Here is a 24,201-nt window from a genome sequence, read left to right on the forward strand (position 1 = left end):
TCGGAGTTCATGTAAGGACACACATGAATATTAGACTAGCACATGTATTAGTTGATGACTATGTTTCACAAGTCATGGATATGGAGATGTTGAACTAATAATGTGGACACATGTGGAGACATGTGCTAGGACTGACCCAACACGAGAAGTAGTTCTCTCTTTAAATAACATATACACTTTGTCCTTAGACCTGAGATTGTCGCATGTATTCTAGATGTGGATCAACCTACTTAGGGGCTATCAAACGCTACGCCGTAACAGGGTAGTTATAAAGGTAGCTTTCGGGTTTGTCAAGAAGCATGCTATGAGACATGGTCAATCAAGATGGGATTTGCCCCTCTCTGATTGAGAGTGATATCTCTGGGCCCCTCGAGTGATCGGATCCGAAAATGCATGGCCATGCTACGTACGGTTAAGAGTTAACCTACAAAGGGATTCCGAATCACAGGATCGAGAAAGAGCGGTCGGCTTGAAGCTAGACCAAATATCGTGAGGCAAAGGGAATAGCATGTATATTATGTTGTGATGGTTCGTTTGATATGATCTTCGTGTGCATATAGGAGTTGGCACGTCTTGCTAGAGGCCGCTACCGACTATTGGGCCGAGTAGGAGTACTCGGGCCATATCTATACGTATCCGAACCCATAGGGTCACACACTTAAGGGGCTGGAAGCCCAATTCGGATCTGATCCGAGTTGGATTAGGTTTAGAAGTACTAATGGGCCTCGAACCCAGAGGCCCGTTAGGAACCTCTATAAATAGAGGGGTGGGGGCGTCCTAGGGTTTACACCTTTTTGGCGAAACACACCTGCCGCGCCTCCCACGCCCTTGCCTGTTGCAACTCGCGGATCTAGCAGTCCGGCTTGTGACGCTTCCTCCCTGCACGTGTGGATACCTTGGAGGTGTTGCGCCTGCAGCACTTGGACGAGCCGCCGACGAGCTGACGACGAGCCGCGGCACCGGGGGCGATCTTGCTGCACGTGGACGAGCTGCTGAGGAGCTGCTGGACGTTGACGTGATCGACTACGTACGACTACGTTGATCGACTACGTACGACTACGTTGATCATCTTCACTGCATCGACGCAAATCTACATCTTCCGCACCAGTAGTGCGTCGAGTGGTAATCCCGTGATCCTTATACGGCAGTTCTTCCTGGTTTTACGCGGTAGAAATTTTGATTTGCGCAAGCGTAGCCTACCTCATATCACAACAAGATTGTCTACTTGAGGAACGTGCAGCATGCTCCATTGATAAATAGGAATCTCATTAGTGGATCCTTTTTATGTCGAGATGGTTATAAGTGAGTGTTTGAGTCCAATAAAATTGTAGTCTCTGGAAACTTTGGTAAAGGCTATGATAGCGGAGGCTTGTTTCGCTTAAATACTGTTGAGTCAAATTATCATTTGAATGTTGCATCCATGAATAAAATTTGTGAGTCCAATGTGTGCCACTCTCATTTCTATCATATTAATTTTGACACCATTGCTAGAAAGTCCAGATTAGAGTTAATTCTGAAATTCGATGTAGTTAAAGCATCAAAGTGCCAATCGTGCGTGCAAGTAAAGCAGCCTCGAAAACCTTTTAAGAGTTTAGAGGAAAAGAGGGATTTGGCACCATTAGATCTTATTCATTCAGATCTATGTGAGATGAATGGATTGTTGACTAGAGGAGGCAAAAGATATTTCATGACTTTGATAGATGATGCTACACGTTATTGCTATGTTTACTTGCTCAAAACAAAAGATGAAGCTTTTCACTATTTTAAAATCTTTAAGGCTGAGGTTGAGAACCAAATTGAGAGAAAGATCAAGCGTTTACGCGATGATTGTGGAAGAGAATACATCTACAATGAGTTCTCTCAATTCTATGCTGAACATGGTACAATCCATGAGGTTACACCACCATATTCACCTCAATCAAATGGGGTAGCTGAGAGGAAAAATTGGGCACTTACAGACTTGGTGAACGCCATGTTAAAGAGTTCCGGTATGTCCTACGAATGGTGGGGGGAAGCTATTTTGGCAGCAACCTTTGTCCTAAATAGAGTTGTGACAAAGAACAAAGATGTCACTCCTTATGAGGGATGGAAGGGGAGTAAACCAAATGTCAATTTTCTGTGCACGTGGGGTTGTTTGGAGAAAGTCAATGAACAGCACGGCTTACAGATTCTTAAACCTGATACTCCTGATGTGATCATAAATACAATCATGGAGTCGCATGATGCTTCATTCTTTGAGGATGTGTATCCTATGAGAACAGCAGGCAGCAGTGAAACTCAGGTTTACACTCCACCTGAAGCGTTTACTCGCCTGAACCAAATAGTGAACTGGTTACATCCGATGAACATGATGATATAGTCAATGAGAATCCACACAGAAGTAAGAGATTGCGAAATCCTTTGGTGATGACTATATTGTCTATCTTGTGGATGACATGCCAAAAACACTTCCAGAGGCTTATGCATCTCCTGATGCAGAGTATTGGAAAGAGGCAGTCCATAGTGAGATGGACTCCATCATGTCCAATGGGACTTGGTAGATCATTAATTGTCCAAGCAGGTGTAAACCAGTTGGATGTAAGTGGATCTTTAAAAAGAAGTTGAGGCCTGACGGTACAATTGAGAAGTACAAGGCAAGACTTGTGGCCAAGGGTTACACCCAAAAGGAAGGAGAAGATTTCTTTGATACATACTCTCCTGTAGCCTGGATTGCTACCATTAGAGCTCTGCTAGCGTTAGCACCTTCCTATGGTTTACATGTCCATCAAATGGATGTAAAAATAGCTTTCCTTTATGGAGAGTTAGAGGAAGAAATATATATGGAGCAACCAAATGGCTTTGTTATCCATGGAGAGGAGAACAAAGTGTGCAGATTAATAAAATCTCTATATGGCTTGAAACAAGCACCTAAACACTGGCACAAAAAATTCGACACCACTTTGACATCTGCAAGATTCAGCGTGAACGGGGCAGATAAGTGTGTGTACTACCGATATGGTGGAGGTGAAGGAGTTATATTGTGTTTGTATGTTGATGACATACTTATATTTGGGACCAGCACTGTCGTGATAGATGAGACTAAGGCTTTCTTATCTCGGTGTTTTGATATGAAAGACTTGGGTCTGGCATATGTAATTTTGAATATTAAGTTGATAAAAAAGAGAATGGGATCACGTTGAGTCAATCCCATTACATGCAGAAGATTCTTAGCCATTTTAGCTTTGAGGACTGCAAAGTCGCTCCAACTCCCTATGATGCAAGTGTGAAACTTCGAAAACTCGAAGGACAAGGAAGAAATCAACTGAGATACTCACAAATAATTGGATCCCTTTTGTATTTAGTTGGTGCCACTAGGCCAGACATCTCCTATGCAACCATGAAACAAATAAAACTTATACAAAACTTATCCTAACTGCTCACACAATAATCTAATAATTGTCTAGTAGGAAAAGAAAAATGACAATCTAGTAAATAAACACATAATTGAAAATAAACACTTGTACAATTTATTACATGAAATTATAAATATGTATACATGGAATCATATATACAATAAAACTTGTACAATTTATAACATGAAACTTACATGAAATAATTTACATGAAAAAAATACACATGAAACCATACATTATACTAATTTTTCTATAACTTTCTAGACATTTATACTAATTTCCTATAATTTCCTGTTGCGGTTATACTAATTTCCTAAAGCATTTCCACTAATCTACTAATTCATACTAATTTCTACTGAATTATACTACTTCCTACTAAATTATACTAATTTATACTATTTTTTACTAATTTCCTAATTTAATCTAATAACTTCCTGTGCATTTATACTAATTTTCTATAATTTCTAGTTGCATTTATACTAATTTCCTAAATCATTTCCACTAATCTAGTAAATTATACTAATTTCTACTAAATTATACTACGTTGTACTAAACTATACTAATTTATACTACTTTCTACTAATTTCCTAATTTAACCAAATAATTTCCTAAGTATTTATACTAATCTCCTAATTTAATCTAATAACTTCCTAAGCATTTATACTAATTTCTACTAACGTCTGGGGGGAAGGGACGACGACGCGAGGTGAGGCAGCGGTGGAACCGACTAGGTGAGCGGGGGTAGCGGCGCGGCGAGGAAGGAGGACAGAGAGGCGCGGGGAATGCCGGCACTGAACGTCGATGGGGAGGCGTGGCGGCGGCGGCCGAGGAGGAGAACGGGCGACGCGACGATAGGGGCCAGCAGCGGATTCGGTAGCCAGGGCGGAGCAAAGACGAGAGGCGGTGGATTAGGGGAGTGAAGGGAAGAGGAAGAAGGGGCGAAGAAGAGGTAGTTATACAACCCCTAGTCCCGGGTGGACTTTGCAACCGGGACTAAATGGGGCCTTTAGTCCCGGTTGGTTGGTAATACCAACCGGGACTAAAGGGGGCTTTAAGCGGGAGAGATGAAAAAGGCTCCCTAACCAGGACTAAAGGCCCCTCCATTTCGTTTCCTGCTGGTTTGGTAGTTTTAATTATATATGTTTTAAGTTGTTTTGTACTGGTGTTGTTAAAGAAAAATAAAAAATTTACATATTTTGAACATGCAAAAATATATTAAATTAGCAAGTATATTTAAAATAAGTTTGAATCAGTAATTAATTCTATAGTAGTTTATTAAGCTTCTAAAATAATTATTTTAATGCATCAATTGATCAACAAACTCTTCAATTAAATAATTGATGTATGTGGTTAAGTTAACATTATTTATATTAATCGAATAAAGGTTCACCATAGAGTATTACAATATAATTGAAAGGTTGTAATTGCCATAGAGCTTTACATAAAGGTGCACCATATTTAGTGCATTACAATGTAACGTTAAAATACTTCTTCTTGACGAAAGTTCCTTGGTCATGATCGCAGCATAAGTACAAAGTATCTTCTTTGGCTAGCATGATGTTTGGATCAACTTTGACAGCGAATGGAGGCATACCATCAAACTGATCATAATCATCTAACTAGTTTGCTTTGTACTCGACTCCCACGATTTTTCTTTTACATAAAAGAACTATGTGGCGCTTTGGCTCCTATGGTTTTCTTTTTCTTCTGAATTTTTCTTGGGTTTGCTAGACATGTCCTTCACATAGAAAACGTGATCACATCATTGGCAAGGACGAATGGTTCATCATTGTATCCAGTTTTGGTCAGGTCCACTATTGTCACTGATGTTTCGTTACGCCACCTCCAGTTGGCTTCACTCATTGGCAATGAAACAGAAGGATGTTCAGCGGTCCGTATTTGAGTTCCAGATCTCCTCTATGAAACCATAATATGAGTCCTTGCTCCTGTTGCTGTCTATGACATCTATACAGACACCATTATTTTGGTTGGTGCTTTTTTGGTCTTGGGCTCTCGTGTAAAATGTCTAACCATTTATCTCGTAATCTTGGAATTTCATGATTGTGCTAGAAGATCCCCTAACTAACCAAGCAAGTTGTTCGTGAATCGCGGAGTTACCTATAAGTTGTTGACGCAACCAAGAGGAAAAAGTATCCATGTGATGACGTATAATCCAAGCATCGGATTTCGTCGGGTACTGGGAAAATAGAATCTGCTTATGTTCCTCGATATACGGAGCCATAAAGGATGATTGTTGCAGAACCGTGAAGTGTGCTTTATGGAACAAATCACTATCATTGCTCAAACTTGATTTCCTTCCAAGGGTGCCCATTCCCCGTAGCCTCCCCTCGTGGCGTGATGTTGGAACCCCAATCGAATTAATTGAGTCAATAAACTCAACACAAAACTCAATGGCCTCCTCTGTTCCATATCCCTTGGTGATGCTTCCTTCTGGACAGGCACGATTAAGAACATAATTTTTTAGACTAACACGAACCTCTCGAAAGGCCATATATTGTGCAAGAATACTGGATCAAGAATAGTAATCTATTTGACTAGGTGATCAGGAGGTGCATCATAATATTGAACAAGGATGGTGGAAATACCAACTCAAACCTGACAAGATATTGTACCACATCATTCTGTAGCTTTAATAGCTTGGTTGGATCGATTGCCTTCTACGAAATCGCATTAAGAAACGCACATAACTATACGAGCGCCAAACGTACATTCTCTGGTAGAATACCCCGTAGTGCAACCGGAAGCAATTGTGTCATCAACATGTGTCAGTCATGGACCTTTAGATTTGTGAACTTCTTTTCTTTCATATTTATTATTCCCTTTATATTCAAGGAGTACCCAGACGGAACCTTGATACTATTCATGTAGTCGAACATGCTAACCTTCTCTTACTTGCTAAGAGTGTAACTAGCAGGATGTAAATAGTGTAACTGGCAGGATGTAAGTAGTCAAACATGCTAACCTTCTCTTACTTGCTAAGAGTGTAACTGGCAGGATATAAGTAGTGTTGTCTTTTATCTCTCTTTTCCGGATGTAGGTCATCTCGTTGCTTTATCCGTTTCAGGTCCTAGCGTGCTTCCAATGTATCTTTTGAATTCCCATAACAACTCATGAAACCTAGCACGTTCACGCAAAGATTCTCCGTCAGGTGCATCACGTCTATTGCATTGAGGACCTCTAGGATTTCCCAATAAGGTAGCTCCCAAAATATAGACTTCTTATTCCACATGGGTGCACGTCCGTTATCGTTGTTCAAAACAGGTTCGCTACCAAGACCCTTTCCAAAGACTACCCTTACATCATTTATCATCTCAAATACACGCTTTCCATTACGGTGTGCAGGTTTTTTACGATGGTCTGGCGTCCCTTTGAAATGTATCCCTTTCTTTATTAATAGGTGGTTAGCAGGAAGAAATCGACGATGTCCCCTATACACGTCATTCCTACAGTGTTTCAAATACATACTGTCTGTGTCATCTAAATAGTGGGTGCAAGCCCGATATCCCTTGTTTGTCTGTCCTGAAAGATTACTTAGCACAGGGCAATCATTGATGGTTATGAACAACGATGCTTGTAGGTCAAAGCTCTCTTATTTATCCTCATCCCACACATGTATACCTTCTTCTTTCTAGAGCAGTAAAAGTTCATCAACCAATGATCTTAGGTACATGTCATTGTCATTGCCGGGTTGTTTTGGGCCTTGGATAAGCACTGGAATCATAATGACCTTCCGCTTCATGCACAGCCGAGGAGGAAGGTTCAACATACATAAGGTCACAGGCCAAATACTATCACCACTACTCAACTCATCGAATGGATTGAATCCATCAGTACTTAAACCAAACCTTATGTTCCTTGCATCACTTTCAAAGTTCGGGAATGCTCTATCAATTGATCTCCACTAGGCCCCATCCGCGAGGTATCAAAATATCTCATCTTGCTTACGTTCTTCTTTGTGCCACCGCAACAACTTAGCATTCGCCTTATTTCTGAACAAACGCTTCAAATGTGGTATTATAGGAAAATACCACATCACATTTGTCAAAACTCTCTTCTTGGGAGGCTGCTCCTCAACATCACCAGGATCATCTCGCCTGATCTTATACCGCAGTGATCCGCACATAGGATAAGCATCCAATTTCTTGTATTCATCACCACGGTAGAGGATACAGTCATTAGGGCATGCGTGTATCTTCTAATCCTCCAATCCTAGAGGGAAAACAACCAATTTAGCTTGATATGTTGTGGATAGTAATTCATTATTCTCAGGAAACATGTTCTTTACAATTTTCAATATTCCCTGAAATGCCTTATCGGACACACCATTTTTTGCCTTCCATTGCAGCATTTCCAGTGTGGTACCCAATTTTTTATGTCCCTGCTTGCAATCTAGGTACAACAATTTTTTTGATCATCTATCATGTGCTGTAACTTTTCTAATTCTTTCTCAGTTTCACAGTCTTTCTATGCATTCCGTAGCACCTGACCAAGATCATCAGTAGGGTCATCTTCTACAAACTCTTCTTCATCAGCCTCACCTATTGTAGTATCTGCAAAAGCTTGGCTTGCAGCTCAGTCCGAAATATTACTATCATCCTCCGCTTCTTCACCGTCTTCCATTATAACCCCTCTTTCACCGTGCTCGGTGCAAACCAAATAGTTAGGTATGAAACCGTATCTAAACAAGTGGTTGTGAAGAGTCCCTCGGGAAGAGTAGTCCTTGTTAGCATTGGAAGCATGGAAAATATATGAATTCTTCCTCTAGCTTGTTGGCTTTAGCCACTTCAAGAAAATAATGTAAGCCATCAATGAACTCCTTGGTCCATCTATCCGCGTTGTACATCCATGGCCGGTCCATGTGCATCTTATTATGTGAAAAATGGACATAGGTCTTCGTATCAAATAAAGAACTTGATAATATTGATAATTTACACCAATCAACCATATTAAGATAAAAATAATTCACATGAAAATACACCAGTCAACCTTCATATCATTCATTAGGTCGATAAAAAGAAAATGCTAGAATTCTGGAACAAGACAATAAAGATATATATACACTAAAGATTACAGACGCTCCATATTGGACTTCACATAGTCAATAATTCTAAAATAATGGTACAATATAGCAGAATGTTCGCCCTCCAAACCGTCTCTACACATGACTCAATTTTCTATGAAATCTATAGAGAGTCACATCCACTCCTTCAGTACTAGAAAATAATGGTACGATAGAAGATCTTTGACTCCACATACTCGAATTGAATATCATAAAAGAATCTTGAAATAATTATCCAAACATCTTTTGGAGCAAGTGCCACATTGTCATAATAGAAGTATGGTGGCACACAATAGCCTGTCTAGGCAAAAGATCTGTTCACTGAGCATGACCAGTTTTGACAAGCATAAACCAACCAAAAGTCAATGGGTCAAGGTTAGTGAACAGATCTCTACCTGAACAGGCTATTGGACCACCATACTTCTATTATGAAAATGTGGCTCCAAAAGGCGTTTAGAAAACTAGTTCAAGATTCTTTTATGATATTCAGCCCGAGTTTGTGGACTCAAAGTTCTTCTGTTCTACCATTATTTTTGGATTCTTGACTCCGTGAAGTTCACTATAGAGCGTCTGTAGTCTTTAGTGTATCTTTGTTGTCCCGTTCCACAATTGTAGCATTAGGTTGACCGGTGTAATTTCATATCACTCTAATTTAACATGCAAACTATCCAAAAAATTGTAGCAATGACCAAATTCTATTTCTTACACCTACAATTTATCTACCTTATTAAATGACTAAATATTAAAAACACATTTACTCTATTTTTCCCTATACCTAATATTGATCAAGATATTTATCTAATACGAATCATATATAGCAAGCAAGCTATCCATCAAATTCTAGCTCAAAAACATGTATAAATAAAAAATCCTCTCCATTCTCCCTCATTCGAAAAACTCATTTTTCTCTATCTCTAAAGCATAAAACAAAGTATAATAACAATAAATGAAGGGAGGATGAAGTAGCTAACATTTATAACACTTTGGATGAGCGAAATCCCCACGAAAATGAGGAAAAAAATTCGGGCAGCACCTCCCTAAGCTTGCTTGCTCGCCATGGAGAAGGAGCCCGAAGCTCTCGGCCTGAGGGGCTCGGGCTCGGGGAGGAAAAATCTGACTTTTATAGGCGAGGCATTTAGTCCTAATTGGTAACACCAACCGGGACTAAAGCCCCCTAGTCCCGGTTGGAAAATCGGGACTAAACATCCCACCAAATTCTCTCGTCCCATTAGCCGTTACAATCGAGACTAAAAGGGAAGCTTTAGTCCCGGTTGGTAAAGCTCCCGTCGTCGGTGGCCGTCGGTGGTGGCCGTTTGACCCGCGACTAAAGGCCCTTTAGTCCTGGGTCCAAAAACGACCGTGACTAAAAACATTGGATGGAAGGTCTATTCTCTACTAGTGAATACAAGTCGGTTGTGTTTGGTTGGTCATATTATTTGGCTTATATATGGAATGGTTCAACATAGATAGTGATCCTTTTGTTTGGTTGGGTGGACTTTGCTAACTCATTCAGGATAAAAGGCCATCGACTTAATATATTATTCTACTAATAGGAGTGAAACGTATCGTACAAGCAAATTAGTTGAACCACACCCTCCACGATTATCCACACATGCATCATATGGTGCATGCAACCAAACTCGCACTAAACGAACTTTGCATGACCCCACATGAAAATGTTATGTTGCCATTTCTCTCCATTAAATTAAAGTGTGAAAATAAATTTGTGGTCTGAGGGACAATAGTTATGATAGGAGATGACGTCAAAAAGAAACTATATAAATATAAGTGTATAGGTTGCGAAATCAGTCCCTAGAATCTATACGTACAACACAAGTGGCTCTAATGGGCCCGAAACCGGATCAAATTCACAGACACCATGAGTTGAGTCTCTTGCCATCACCCGCAACCGCAGGAATTCGGACTGGTCGGCATCGTTAGAATCTACACACACGTCCCCTCTTTATCACCAGGGGTGTCGACATTAGAAAGGTCATCATCCACTCGTCCGTGACTATAAGTGGCTGGATGCATTTTGCGGGCATGAAAGCTCGGCTGGCCAAGATCGTTTTCGGTGCTTTCCCAGCCTACCAGCAAACCGGCCGAATACCCAACCCAATTGGCTGCTTGCGTCAAACGGAAACCGGTGCAAGTTGGCGCCGCCTGCTAGATGCTCTGCTCAGCAGCTGCTGGAGGGGCGGCATCACGTCACATCAATCAAGGCATGAATTGGGTTGGAAATTTCAGGTTGCTGTCACGCAATTGCAAGGAACCTACGGTTCAAATTGACCACCGGAGTTTATTGGAGCTTTTGGTTGTTGTATGCAAATGCAATGGTCAAATCCCCGTACGTACACTTTAATTTTATTTTCTCCGCATGTTTCGTGCACAAAGAAAAATGGTTGCTGGTTTCAGAGGTTCACGCATCTAGACGCGTACCATGGAACTCCCTCCCAGCCGTGACCATCACCTAGCATTGAGTTGTTTCGGCCAGGAACATACGATCTGATCATCCGAGCATGGGTTGGTCATATGATGTGTCAGTCCCAACTCTCAAAGCTCATAAGCACGACGTTTTTCTTATTGAAAAAACGTAGGTCTACGTCGACGACGACGTGTACTCTACTGGTACAAGTACAAGTGTAGAACCGAGTCCAAGACACGCCAATCCGTTTGGCTTTGAGTCAACTTGGGAAAATGCGAGGAAAAGCAAAGGGCTTCATGACGGCCAGGTGGGTGGCGAGCGAGGTGTGCGAAGCCGGGAAAGCGAAAAGGACCCCGGCTTTGGGGTTTGGGCCCTTTGCCGGGCCGAAGACCAGATCCACCGAATCCCAACACCGCCTGGTCCAAATGAAATGCCAAGAGAAAAGAAAAAAGAAAAAAGGGAAGGAAAAGTCGTATAAAGACACCGCGAGTCCGCGACCTCGTCGTCGCTTCCCCAAGCCGCCCCCTTCCTCCCCCGATCCCGCCGCCGCCGCCGCCCTCGCCCCGTCCCTCCTCGCCGTTGACCGCCTCCCGCCGCGGCATTCTCCGCGCCGCGCCTCGGTCCAGATCCAGGTACGCTTCTCCCCAACTCGGCCACGGCCCTCCTATTATTTCTCCTCTTCCCTTCCCTCGAGCGCGCCGCCGGGCGTCCTCCTCGCCTGCGCGGCCGCGGCTCGGCGCGGAGCGGAGCGGAGATCCGTCCGGCCGCCGAGCGGGCGGGCCTCGGTGATCCTCCCGTTTGCTAGCGCGCCCTCCCGCGAAATGTTCCCGTTGCCGGTGCCCTCTGAGCCACGGAGCCCGGTTGTCCTGGGTGTCGCGGCGGCGGCGGGTTTGATTCAGTAACCAAAATGTATCTGTTTGCCTCGACCCTAAAGCGGCTTCTGCTTGCTTTCCATGAACAGGGCCTGAGAGGGAGGGAGGGCGGAACGAGCCTGCCTCCGTTGCGGCGCATCTCATGGTGAGTTGAGTTTGGTTGTCTAGTGTTTTGCTTACCCACCTCAGCATGTGCCTGCACGTGTGTTTGGCAGCTTGCTCGTTTCTTGTGGTGTGCGAGCCTGTGCGCACGTGTGGTGGTATTGCCATTCGGTACTAGATTAGTGGCTCACGCGCGCTGGAGTGGCTCCTGACTTTGATCCGTTTGATCCTGCGGCCAACAGGGTGAAGAGGCTGTTGAGTTCAGCGTGGAGAAGGTCGCGGTGGATGCCAAACAGAGTGCCGTGGACGTCGGTGGTAAGACGGTGAGTTGGACGGGTTAACTTGCTCCAATTATTAGCTCTAGTTCGCTCTAGTCAGTGGGTCATTCGTGTGTTTTGTCTGTTGCTGGAAATGCCTGATGTGTTATGCCCTTTTGCTACTGACAAAAGGCGGACGCGCGAAACGGGCTGTGATTTTGATGCGCCTGATTTCGATGGCTTTGCCTTTCTAGAATCCTAAAAATGGCAGCAAACTTCGTAGCTACCTTGTGATTGTGTAGCCTATCTCTTGTGAGTAGGATTCAAATGGCAACAAGTATACACTTTTTTGTTTCAGAAAGCACGCATGATCTGACCTGCTCTTTTTTCTCATTAAAATGCGAAAAGCAGTGTGGTACCATATACCCTACAGATAAAGGATACTGCATGTGCTTCTTTTATCTGCTTAGAATTAGCTAAGATTGCCTGGTTTCACCTTCTAATACCTTTGCTAATATGCATAAAAATTGACATAGCTTGTGCAGCTGTCTTGTCTGTTTGCATTCATGGAGTAATATGAACCAGCTGAACCTTAACAAAGTTTTCTTGGTTTTGCAGTATGTTATCGGCAGATCAGATGATGACTCCAAGCCATCCATTATTGTAAAAATTCTGGACAAACTAACTCAGACATGGTATTGCACTTCACCGTTCCATTTGTGTGCTCCCCATGCAAATTGCAATCTACTTTTTCGTAGCTATTGAATCCTACCATCGATCTTATGGCAGGGTTGTACCCACAGTACTTGGGACACAGCCTACTCTGACCAAGTCACAGTCTGCTGTTCCAGTAAATGATGAGAAGATATTGATTATTGAGAAGGGTGTTCCCTTGAATGAGTCCATCTGGTTCCTTGAGGTATACACTGCAACTACGATTCTTTTTTTGAAGTTGAAGTATTGCTAGTCTTATCAGATTTGGAATACGTTAGATGCGAGCACAAGGGGCTTGCATATATTGTTAAAAACTAAGTTGACACTCTTCTGCTTTCTTTACGACAGATAGACACCCCCTTTGTTAAGCAGCAACGGAAAATCAAGGGTACAGAAGTTGTTTCTTGGAACAAGGGAGTAATTGGTGTGGGCCAAAAACCGGTTGTTATTAGCGGGCCTTCTGGTGTTGGTAAAGGGACATTGATTGCAAAGTTGATGAAAGATTATCCATCAAAGTTTGGATTCTCTGTTAGCCACACCACAAGGTCTCCAAGGGAGAAAGAAATAGATGGGATTCACTACCACTTTACAGAACGGAGCAAAATAGACAAGGATATAAGTGAGGGCAAATTTCTGGAGTTTGCTCATGTTCATGGAAATGTTTATGGCACAAGTATTGAAGCAGTTGAATCTGTTACTGATGAGGGGAAGGTAAGACTACTACAATCTTTTTGTACACGTTTCTGAAAGGTGAATTGCTTCATCTTTCCCTTGCTTTCTCATTGAAGAGGTGTATTCTCGACATTGATGTCCAAGGAGCTCGATCTGTGAGGGCTTCTTCTCTTGAAGCGATATTCATCTTTGTATGCCCTCCATCGTTCGAGGAACTAGAGAAGCGCCTTCGGGCACGGTATATTTGTAGTTTATGAAATGCAGTGTTTGGCTAAACTCATGTGATGTATTATTTAATTCTTAATCATATAACTATATGACATGCTTGATTTATTCTCTGGTCAATTGTGGTCATACAGGGGTACCGAAACAGAGGAGCAGATCCAGAAACGACTCAGAAATGCTCGAGCTGAACTTGATCAGTCCAATTCACCAGGTCTCTTCGATCATCTTTTGGTAAATGATGACCTTGAAACTTGCTATGAGAATTTGAAGGTAATTCACCCAGATCATTGCTACCTTGCCTAACCTTTTTGCAATGCAAGAATCCAATTATGATCCTCATCTTTTCTTAATAATTGTTATTGTAACCTGCAGAAGTTGCTTTCTTTGGATGATGATCAGGAAGATACAGATCTTTGTAAGTTTCATGAACTTTGCTGCGTACACTTCCTACTGATGCTTTGGTGTACGTTTTCTGATAGTAAATTCCATTATCGTCAGTTATCGAGGATGGCAAACAAACCACAAGTTACTCTATTGTGTCCAAAAATGACTCAGAAATCATGCTTCAATCTGAAATTAATGATTCTGAAAATGGAGCTACAAGCTTGTATGTCATCTTTTCCTTGTTTTCTTTTTACATGACTGCATGCTATTAGCTGATGATTTGGTGCTTACTCTTGTATCTGTATTTGAACTTTCCTGCAGGCTGGCGCTTGATTTGTCTGCTCTCTCGAGCGGTGCACCAGGACGAACAAGGGGCCTTAAGATACGCCCAGTTAACTCCTTTTGACAACAGCTTATTTGGGTGTTTTAGATGACCCAAAGCATTCTTCCAAATGATACTGCAGAACTGCTGACATGAATTTTGGATCAATTCCCATGGGATGATAGCTTCAGAAAACATCTTAGTTAGGAAAAAGAAGGAAACAAGCATGGAATTTATTTCCATTTGTTATTTGTTTGTGCCACAACTAAGTGAAATCATAGCGAGGGATTGTACCTTATTTTTGTGAGGGGATTGTGTAATTTTCTGCTGTTGAGAGATATCTGTTCGTCGGATAATGTGACAGGAGCCTATCTCTAATTGTTCCTGTGGTCTTAATGACATTGAGCTCATTGCTGGATTATGTTGTGGTTCCCTCAACTCTTTTGGATCATGTTGCACTTCTCTAGCTGATTAGTGGTTCCATACAGTAAGCAAATGTAAACTTGGATGGTAAATTACTTTTCGTGTATTTGAGTTTGGATGATTGAAAATGATTGGGTAATTTTTTTTTGAAAAAGAGTTTAATAATGGGATGTCAAACAAGCAGTCACCAAAGTGGTCGACGACAGTAATAATTTTCGAAAGTCAATTATTGACCATTTCGTAAGCTTGTAACTTCGGGTGCCAAGACAGGCAAATGTTTAGTTACAAATTACAAACCCATTTGATTTGGGCTGGGCCGCGCTAGGCATCCAGAGATTATAGCCCGAAGGAAAAAGGTCTTTTTGGGTGGAACTCCTGAAATATCATCTATCTCGGGGGTCCGTCCGACGGCCCAGGCGACTTACACAGGCAGGTATGGGGCCCAGTGGCCCAAAACTCGGCCCTCTTGCTGTTCTTTTTCACTACCTTTTTCATTTGCATTCTTTTTAGTCTAAATTCCAGAAAGAAATTTCTTGTCCGCGAAAATATCGTCTTTTTTATCTTCAGTTTTGTTTTAGAAAAATGAATAGTCTCCGGCCTCTGCGACCGCAAACTAAGTTAAAATCAAGTTTGCTTATTGAGCTGCATGTATGGACATAAGACTGGTTACAAACATGATATCCTGACACAAACACACAACTAGCAGAATGAGAACGCAATTGGATTAAGAATGTAACTGAAGCATTCTGTGAATCTGGTTACAGTTCCATCCACACGAACTGCATGTATTTTAGTTCATCACAACTCCGAAAAAACGCACTGGACGCAGTTGGGCAGACTGATAGGATTACAGTTTCTCTATCATCTCACACACATTCAGTGTTGGTAATGTGCTGAACAAATTCCTTCCAATCTCCCTCTAGCATCTCCACAAAGTCTCCTGGCATGTTCCTTGCATACAAGTGCTGAAGCGATCTAAGGTATTTCAGGCCTTCAGGCACGACTTTAAGATTTTGTAGCTCACGAAGCTCTAGGTATGCTAAGTTTGCAATGGCGCCATTGCTTATCTGAATTGATGACAGGTTCTTCAAATTCCCAAGGTGGAGCTGCTTTAGCTTTGGAAACCATCCAGAACAGAACTCCAAGGATTCCCCATCATACGCACAATAAAGATTAAGGTAAACAAGATTTACCATTTGAGACAACAACTCGATGGGATCTTTTACCAGCCCGGACCAGCGCAATGTTAGGACCCTAAGCTTCTGAAAACCATCACATATTGGGGGAAACGCCCCATCTGCCAACATGCCATTCAAATAAAGTTTCTCCAGATTCCTAGGAGGTCTCAACTTTTGCAAGTTAAGGGCTTCATTCTCACCACTAGTTCCGACAGCCAATTTTGTAAGAACAGTCATCTTCATGATGGAGGCCCAGAGATCTTCATTGTAGCTTTGGAGGACTCCAGTGATGCCTAAGCTTCTTAGCTGTGTCAGATAACCAAGATTTTGAGCTAAATCTTTATTGGCTTTAACCTCACGGAGAGTTTGCAAGTGCTTGAGTCTGCAGATATTTCCAGAAATCGAGGTGCCATACAAATCATTACTCACAGACAGGTGCCGAAGGCTTGTGAGCATGGTTATTTCAGGCGGTAACTCCCGCACATGAGCAAACCTGAGGTGTAATGTCTGTAGTTTCTTGAGCCTTGCCACAGATTTTTGGACCTTGTTCACTTTGGTACGTGATAGATCAAGATAGTGTAGATTGAATAAACTAGTAATGGCATCAGGAATATCCTTGAGGAGGGAGTATCTGAGGCACAAGACTCTTAACAGTCTGAAACTCGATGAAGCAGCGTTGATCCATAGAATAGACACTTGTTTATCAAACAATAAAAATGAGCGCAGATGCTGTGAAGATGGGCCTGGCTGATAGACTTGCCCCCCACTGTGCACTGATACACGGTTTGCCACATCACCAATATCTGTTATATCTGGGTGGTTACATATGTGAGCAAACATCTCTTTTCTTGATATGGTCAGTGCCATTTCTCTGACTAGGTCATGCACCTGAAATCTCTTTGGCCTTCCAAATTCGTTCCTTTCAGTTACTTGAATCAATGAGCGCCGAGTAAGTTCCTTGAGGTAGTCCTCAGCAACTTCCTCCGGTGTTGTCTCGGTTCCTCGATCTTCTACAAAACCTTCGGCTACCCACAATCTAATTATCCACCTCCGTCGTATTTGGTAATCTTCAGGAAATAAGGCACAGTAAAGGAAACAATTCCTCAAGTGGCTTGAAAGATCACTTAAGCTCAATTTTAGAACACGTGAAACCCAGTAGAGTTCTGGATTATTTGTTAGTTGCCAATTGAGTTGATTATAGAACAGTCGCCACTCTTGTTCCTCCATATCTCTATAAGATAGAAGGCTCCCTATAGCAACAATAGCAAGGGGCAAGCCTTGACATTTCACCAATATCTTTTTTGCCCATTTAACTAGTCCTTCAGGGCATGTTGATGTGCTGAGTTTTGAAAATGCCTTTTTACTAAAGAGCGTCCATGATTCTTCGTCCGAAAGGCTGCCAATTTTGATAGTGTGATCATCCAGAGCTAATGAGGCAACACCTTCAATGCGAGTAGTAATAATGACTCTACTTCTGCACTTGTTCTTCACAAATACTAGATCAAAACATGGCCAACAATCTCTATTCCACATGTCGTCCAAAATAATAAGGTATCTCTTGTTTCCGAGATAACTCTGGATCCTCTTCACCAAATCATTATAATCAGCTGTACAATGTTCATACGAGTCATCAAGTTGTCTCATGACTTTGCTCAAAAGGTCTTCAATAAGATAATTCATTGATACTGTGATCCAGGCATAACAATCAAACATATTTCTGATTTCTTGTTTTCCGTATAGGCTGCTTACAAGGGTGGTTTTGCCTGAACCTCCCATTCCGCAGATGGAGATAACTGTACGATCAGCAGCATTGTCGTTTACACACTGTGCTAACATCTGCGCTTCAATTTCATGCCCTATGATCACATCATTATCATCGTAATTTAAGTAGGAAGCATCAGACAAGTAAAGCTGCCGAGTAATATTATGGCTTGATGAACCAACACCATTTCCTGATATCATGATGCCATATCTCTCTTTCATAACTGTTAGGTTTTGGAGGCGAGCTTTCACATGTTTCAGCTGAGAAGCGATGTTGTTCCAGGTTTTGATATTTTTGGAATGATGAAATGCTTTCTTCAGGAAGCTTTCTGGATTGGCCATTTTTCCCAGGAGAAATGCATATTCATCTATGATGTCCTCAACATCACAGGCAACCTTTCTTATATGCTTCAGCCAGGACTCGAGGATCTGGTGGCTTCCAGTGTATTGATCTACTTGACTTACGAAGGCTTGCATTATCTCAAATTCACTCTCGATTTCCTTCATGATGCTCTCTGCTTCAAGTATAATGCTGGCTACTTCCCCAACTTTTGAAACAAGTGCAGTTACTGCAGCCCCTCCTAGTGTAGCTGTGATCTTTTGAAGCACAATCAGTATCAAACCTTGCGTCATTGTTCTTGATTTCAACTTTCGTATACTACTCCTGGCAGATTAGGTGACGCAAACTACCAATTGGCTCCTCCTGCATTCAATTTATGAAACTGAGGTCGAAATGAGAATAATAAAAGGTTTGGATAAGAAGGCATAAGCATGCAAAATAACAACTTCATATTGGAAAACCGCTGACCTCATGTTTATTTCATCTTCTATTTTCCCTTTCGGGCAGGAAAATTATAAGAGGGTATAAATGTCTGTAAAAACACACATCTTCAAACGCAGGCAAAAAGGTAGAACCACCTATTGACTTCATCTTAAGGTCTGTTTGGATGAGTATTGCGGTACCCCAAATTTCAAGTACTTGAATTTGTTGTGTGCGTAATCCAATTCCTTTTGTGTTTGTCAAATTCGTGGTGTGCTCGGCTCTACCTGCACAGAGTGGTACATACATAGGCAAAGACATGTTTTGGGTCTAACCATGCTAGTTGCAAGGATCATCTTGCTAGATTCATTTTAGATTAGTATCCATCATTCTATGACCATTACATCGGTTCCATTTCTAGGACAAATCAAAAGTTGAGCTCATACAAGCCAACTTAACGATTTTGTTTGATACCTCACAACAAAATTCATAAAAATTAGTTAACTTAGGGTACCCAATTGGTGTTAGGTTCCTTGTGGTCAAACACGTCCACTTGGGAAGCCTTCGGCAACATACCCATCAATAACAAAGACGTTTATGGTTTATGGTGACTTGTAATTCTCAAGATCAATTGGCTCATTCTCTCTTAGGTGTTAATAGGGGTGGGATGTGCATGTGTACATTCATAGGGATCAGTTTGCATGCATGTATTATTGTGTTTCATGAAAAAAAAAATATACGCTCATGACTTCCCTTAGTAATTCATCAGCATGCTTAAGAAAGGTTAAATTAGTAAGGTTCACGGCTTATACCAATTTTATCGATTTGGAACATCCGAATGACCTCTAAAACTTGTAAAAGGTTCACGGCTTCACGTGCATAAATTCTAGAAATAAAGTTCAAACTGCAGCTATGATTGAGACATATAGCAACTCATTTATATACTTTACTCCGCACCAAATTGAAGTCCAAACCACCAACTCATCTAGATTGAGAACGAAAAGGAAAGATACACACACTACTTGATCGTGAGGAGCAGTAGGACCATACCTCCTTTACGCCATCTGCAATTAATCCAGGCTAGGTAAAGCTACCCAAGAATGAGGGAGCGTCTTCGTGAGGGTTTGGGAAGGGCATCCCAGTTCTCACTTATTATAAGGACCAAACGGTGTGGAGTCTCACACTGAAAAGGCCAATGAACAAGATGTGTATGCTTTGTGAATGCGAAAATTCCAATGACAAAAGGTCGGAAAGAGCAAGGTTGCGCCTTGAGAGTGGGATCTCTCAATTTACCGTGGTAATTGATTTGTTGTGCTAATAAGTTTCATGCAAGCCTGTAGAATATTTTTCCCCAAATTTCCCCAAACAGACCCGACCTAAGAATGATGCTGAAGTTGTGGCCAAATCTTCAGAGTTGCGCGGACCTACCCGAGCCATAGGCGGCCTCCACTGAACATCTTCTCCAATAAGCATTGTAGACTCAAGTAATATTTTTTTTCTAAATGAAAACACAAGACAGTGGCAATCCCAATGAATACAAGTAAATAGCCAGCTACTTACATAGGAGAAAAAGGGAAAGAAGACACCACTGCATTGACAGTACGGATAACATTAGAATCTAGAGCAGAGCCATCATGCGCTGCTTGTAAAATCTAGAGGGGTTTCGGTTGCAGATGTTTGCAACCTATAGGGTCAGCCGTGGCACCGGCTACTAGTTATTGATCAATTGGGTAACACTATTCACAAGTACTTAGCAGCCATGCATGGGTCAAGAGGATGCTCCTGCCAAATGAAAGAAATAACAATGTTCGAAGCATCGCATCATTTAATAATTACTAATCATATGTATACATCATGAAAAGGGAATTGATCGATCCTAACAGCAAATAGTCATATTCCTCTTTAATTACTACCATTGTTGTGAACGATGCAGACAAGGCACAACAGCCTTATATAGAGCTGCATTAGCTCGATAAGGGCTAGGAACGCCAGCAGGCAGTACTATTTTAACCAAGCACACACCACAGACAAGTAAGCCACCTTGCAATATCAAATGAACAAACAAGAAAACCTACCTCTTCCCGCCAACACATTTAATTTGTCGATTCTGCTCACGCGGCGGCATTATTCACCCCAGCACACCAGCTTGATACCTTTGATTGGGGTCTTGACCGATTCCTGATGGAGCTGTGCGTCCCGCGACGGTGGCCGTCTCCGTGCTCCACCGGATCGCTGCTGATTGGGGTCTTTGTGCTCGTGTCACTGCTGTTTGGCGTGGCTGTGCGGAGGCTGTGCTGCCAAAGCCGCCCCGTCGGGCACGCGGCGGATGAGGAGGCAGCGGCGGCGGTGGAGGACCGAAGCAAGAATTTCAGCAATAAGTTCATCTTTAGAACCTTCGCGGTCGCGGCCCAGCAGCGTGTCCTGGAGCACGATGATCCCAAGTCCATCCCCCCGACGATGGTGCGCAGCCCGCGCGCTTCACCGGAGCCAGCATGGGTGCAGCGCTTGAGTAGCCCGCAGGCTACGCCTATAAGTCCATCCCCGCTGTCTGTGCCAGGCGGCCAGGACCCACCACCGGCGGTGGAGCCCTGCTTGCCGCCAGACTTCTCACCGGTATCGCAGACGCCACTCAAGGAGTTCAGCTACAAGAGCTTGGAGGATGCGACCAGACATTTTGACAGTGGGAACAAGCTGGGTCGAGGCGAGTCCGGTACGCTGTACACCGGGGACCTTGTCTTCGACGACGGCATCAACCAAGAAGTGGCGATAAAAATGTTTCACAACATCATCGACTGCAAGCAAGTTCGTGAGGACCTTAGACAGAAGAAGTACTCCCTTCGGCACAGGAACCTCGTCGCCCTCTTCGGTACCAATCAGCAGTTTACTATAAACAATGGATTGGGTTTTTTTTTCAATTCAGTACACAGGAAATGTTTAGCTCCCAGTCAGCCTGCCTTAAGCAAGCAAAAGACCGTACCAGAAATTGCTTAGTTTTCATACTAAATAAATCACACTTGCAGGATACTGTTTGCACGAGGGGCGGCTGTTCCTTGTCTACGACCGGATGCACTGTTACAGCCTCGACTACAAGCTCTTTGATAAGGAGGGCGCCGCCGCTAAGCCCGTGCTGACCTTGGCCCAGTGCTACAGCATCATCGAGGACGTGGCACGGGGCCTCTACCAATTACACAAGTGCCAGGTCTTCCATGGCGCCGTCAAAGCCTCCAACATTATGCTGGAGCCATGTTCAAGCGGCTTCCGAGCCCGCCTCGGTGACTTCAGGTACTCCAAGTTGCTGATCCAGCATGCGAGTGACTTGAAGACGACGTTGGGGTCACTGATGATGCTGCGCCAAGACCCACATGCTCCACAACAAACCCTCCCCAGCCTTGAAACGGACATGCTCCATTTCGGTGGAGTGATTCTGGAGATCGTGTGTGGTCGGCGCCTGTCTGACCGCGACCGTCTCCCGGCGGGATACAGCTCGCTAGTCGAGTGGGTCAGGGCGCTGGTCCACGGAGGACGAAGACTCCACGTGGCGGTCAATGAGGGTTTGAAGAAGGCCGGTGACTTCAACTATGTGCTAGCCGATGGGCTCCTGCGTCTCGGCCTTCATTGCAGTCACTCGGATCCCAACCAGCGGTCAACCATTGGGAACGTCCTTGTGAAGTTGGCTGAGTTGCCAACGGAAGACACGGTTGAACCGATAATAGTGCGCCAGATAAGGAGGAATGTGTCAGGCACCAAAAGGCTTTTCTCAGCCAGCATGTAGCAGCTTATTGTTTTTTTAGAACCTTCAGCAATGATGTAATAACATATAGCTAGATTGTGTGTATCTGCTTTAACAAAAGGCAGGTGCTCATGCAGTTCAATTAGGCGGCCAAGAAGCACCACACCGTCAACCCGCTGGTAAGGGCTCCATTTGTTATTCGTTTGTGCCAGAATGAGGCGAAATGAGGGATTGTGTACTTTGCTGCTGTTGAGAGATGTCTGTTCGTGAAATAATGATAATTGTCCGAGCCTATATAATTATACCTTCTTCATAGTAAAGGTGTCAAGAATTTCTGTTGCCTTCAACATCCATTGATCCTATTGCTGGATTATTTTGTGCTTTTATCTTGGCTGCATTATGTTGTGCTTCCCTCAAGCCTTAAACTCTTCTGAATGGTGTGTTTCAGAGACTCATCGTACTTATTTCAATCCTATGTTCAGTGTCCCATACATGCAGTACTCTTTTGTTTATTTTCATCGCCTAATTTGGGTTAGGTTCAGTACTTAAGCAAGTTAGATAGGTTTTGCTGGTTACACACTACAGCAGTAGATGATTGGTGAATGGTGATATGTTTCCATGATTGGATTATGAAGCTGATTTTTTTTTTTTTTTGAAGAGCAGCTGAAAAGGAGCACCACACTATACAGGCTTGTTTGGATAGGGACGCGTGGATCCAAATCATAACTAATCTAAGAATATCCGGAGTAATCCAAGCACTTGGAACCTGATACTGAGTATTGTTGGGGAAGTTTTCCCCCATTCTCCGTGAGATTACTGTGACACAATATTTCGGTGTTCTCATTATTCTGAATTGCAACTACTCTGAGCACAAAGTATTTGCATGCACTGTGCAGGTGAATGGGGCCTTCAAATACAAGCAAGGTAGGTTCCCAAAGATGACACCATCCTCCAAACCCAAATTACTGCATATGGATTCTATTTGCTTTCAGGTCACATCTGATTTTTTTTCTTGAACACGTAAGAGAGCTGTGTATCATTGTATTGTATTAAGAGAAGAACATAATTCCACAGATATTACAAAGGCCCAAACGCAGAGCAGTGCTCGCACCGGACATCATCAGGTGAGGATCACACTGATGAGAGAATACAACGGCCAAGTGAACAGAGAGCATTAGTCTAAGATCACATCTGATCAGAATAACACTTCCATCATCTGCAGGTACAGAACAAACATAGACCACAAGCCTTTGCAAAAGAGGCTGATGTTGTTTTTTGAGCTTTTAACCATCTGGCAAAAGGGGGATTATAACTTCGATATCGCTTTCCTTTGATTGCTTGATAGATGACCTTGATGCAATGCAAAGGAAAATAATGGACACGTCGTTGGTCGGAATGAGTAGTTATCCTGTTTTAAAGGTAGATCCAGACTTCCAGTTGGGATGGTTTCCTTCAATGACCGTCTCAAGAGTAAACACACATGGTTAGGAGAAAAAAAGAGGTGGGCGGTGTGTGTGTGTGTGTGGGGGGGGGGGGGGGGGGGGGGGGTTTTTTCCCTGAGGGGGGGGGGTTTCCTTTTTATAAAAAAAAAAGGGAGAGGCTAATATTTTCTTGAAAGACTTTGAGCCGGGGGTACCCGCCTTCCCCCCAACTGTGCCACTTGGTTTTGGGTAACCCCAATCACAAAAATAGGGTTTGTCCAATCAAAAACCCCTCCATGTAACCCAGGGGGGAATACCTCTTTACCGGGTAAAAGTCAAAGCTCGCCATCTTTGTTCTCGACAATCACAAAATGCCAAAGATAAAAAACGCATCCTCCTCTTATACCCCTCCCTCGGTGGGAAAAACTCCGGGTCGGTTTGAGAGACGCTACTTTTCTTCACCTTCACTGTTCCTGGTTTTAC

General features: G+C 42.9%; 3 protein-coding genes across 3 annotated transcripts; 2 read left to right on the plus strand and 1 right to left on the minus strand.

Annotated features, from left to right (window-relative positions):
- Window positions 1-11,367: 11,367 nt before the first annotated feature.
- LOC101784157 (guanylate kinase 1-like) lies at window positions 11,368-14,877 on the plus strand. The gene is given in 12 exon segments (XM_004962826.4): window positions 11,368-11,529; window positions 11,859-11,914; window positions 12,114-12,194; window positions 12,747-12,823; window positions 12,918-13,047; window positions 13,191-13,553; window positions 13,631-13,752; window positions 13,874-14,009; window positions 14,112-14,154; window positions 14,238-14,346; window positions 14,445-14,524; window positions 14,527-14,877. Coding segments are annotated over 11 exon segments (1,197 nt in total). The 5' UTR covers window positions 11,368-11,529; window positions 11,859-11,911; the 3' UTR covers window positions 14,580-14,877.
- An 857-nt stretch (window positions 14,878-15,734) lies between these two features.
- LOC101786315 (disease resistance protein RPM1) lies at window positions 15,735-18,440 on the minus strand. The gene has a single exon (XM_004964042.1). It carries the CDS (start codon window positions 18,438-18,440, stop codon window positions 15,735-15,737), a length of 2,706 nt encoding a protein of 901 aa, XP_004964099.1.
- Window positions 18,441-20,748: 2,308 nt separating this feature from the next.
- Window positions 20,749-22,339, plus strand: LOC101786706 (probable L-type lectin-domain containing receptor kinase S.7). Its single transcript, XM_004964043.1, has 2 exons — window positions 20,749-21,433; window positions 21,588-22,339. The coding sequence occupies exons 1-2, from the start codon at window positions 20,749-20,751 to the stop codon at window positions 22,337-22,339; spliced, it is 1,437 nt and encodes a 478-aa protein (XP_004964100.1).
- Window positions 22,340-24,201: the final 1,862 nt, after the last annotated feature.

This window comes from Setaria italica, chromosome III, assembly GCF_000263155.2.
Source record: "Setaria italica strain Yugu1 chromosome III, Setaria_italica_v2.0, whole genome shotgun sequence".
In the NCBI taxonomy this organism is placed as follows: Eukaryota; Viridiplantae; Streptophyta; class Magnoliopsida; order Poales; family Poaceae; genus Setaria; species Setaria italica.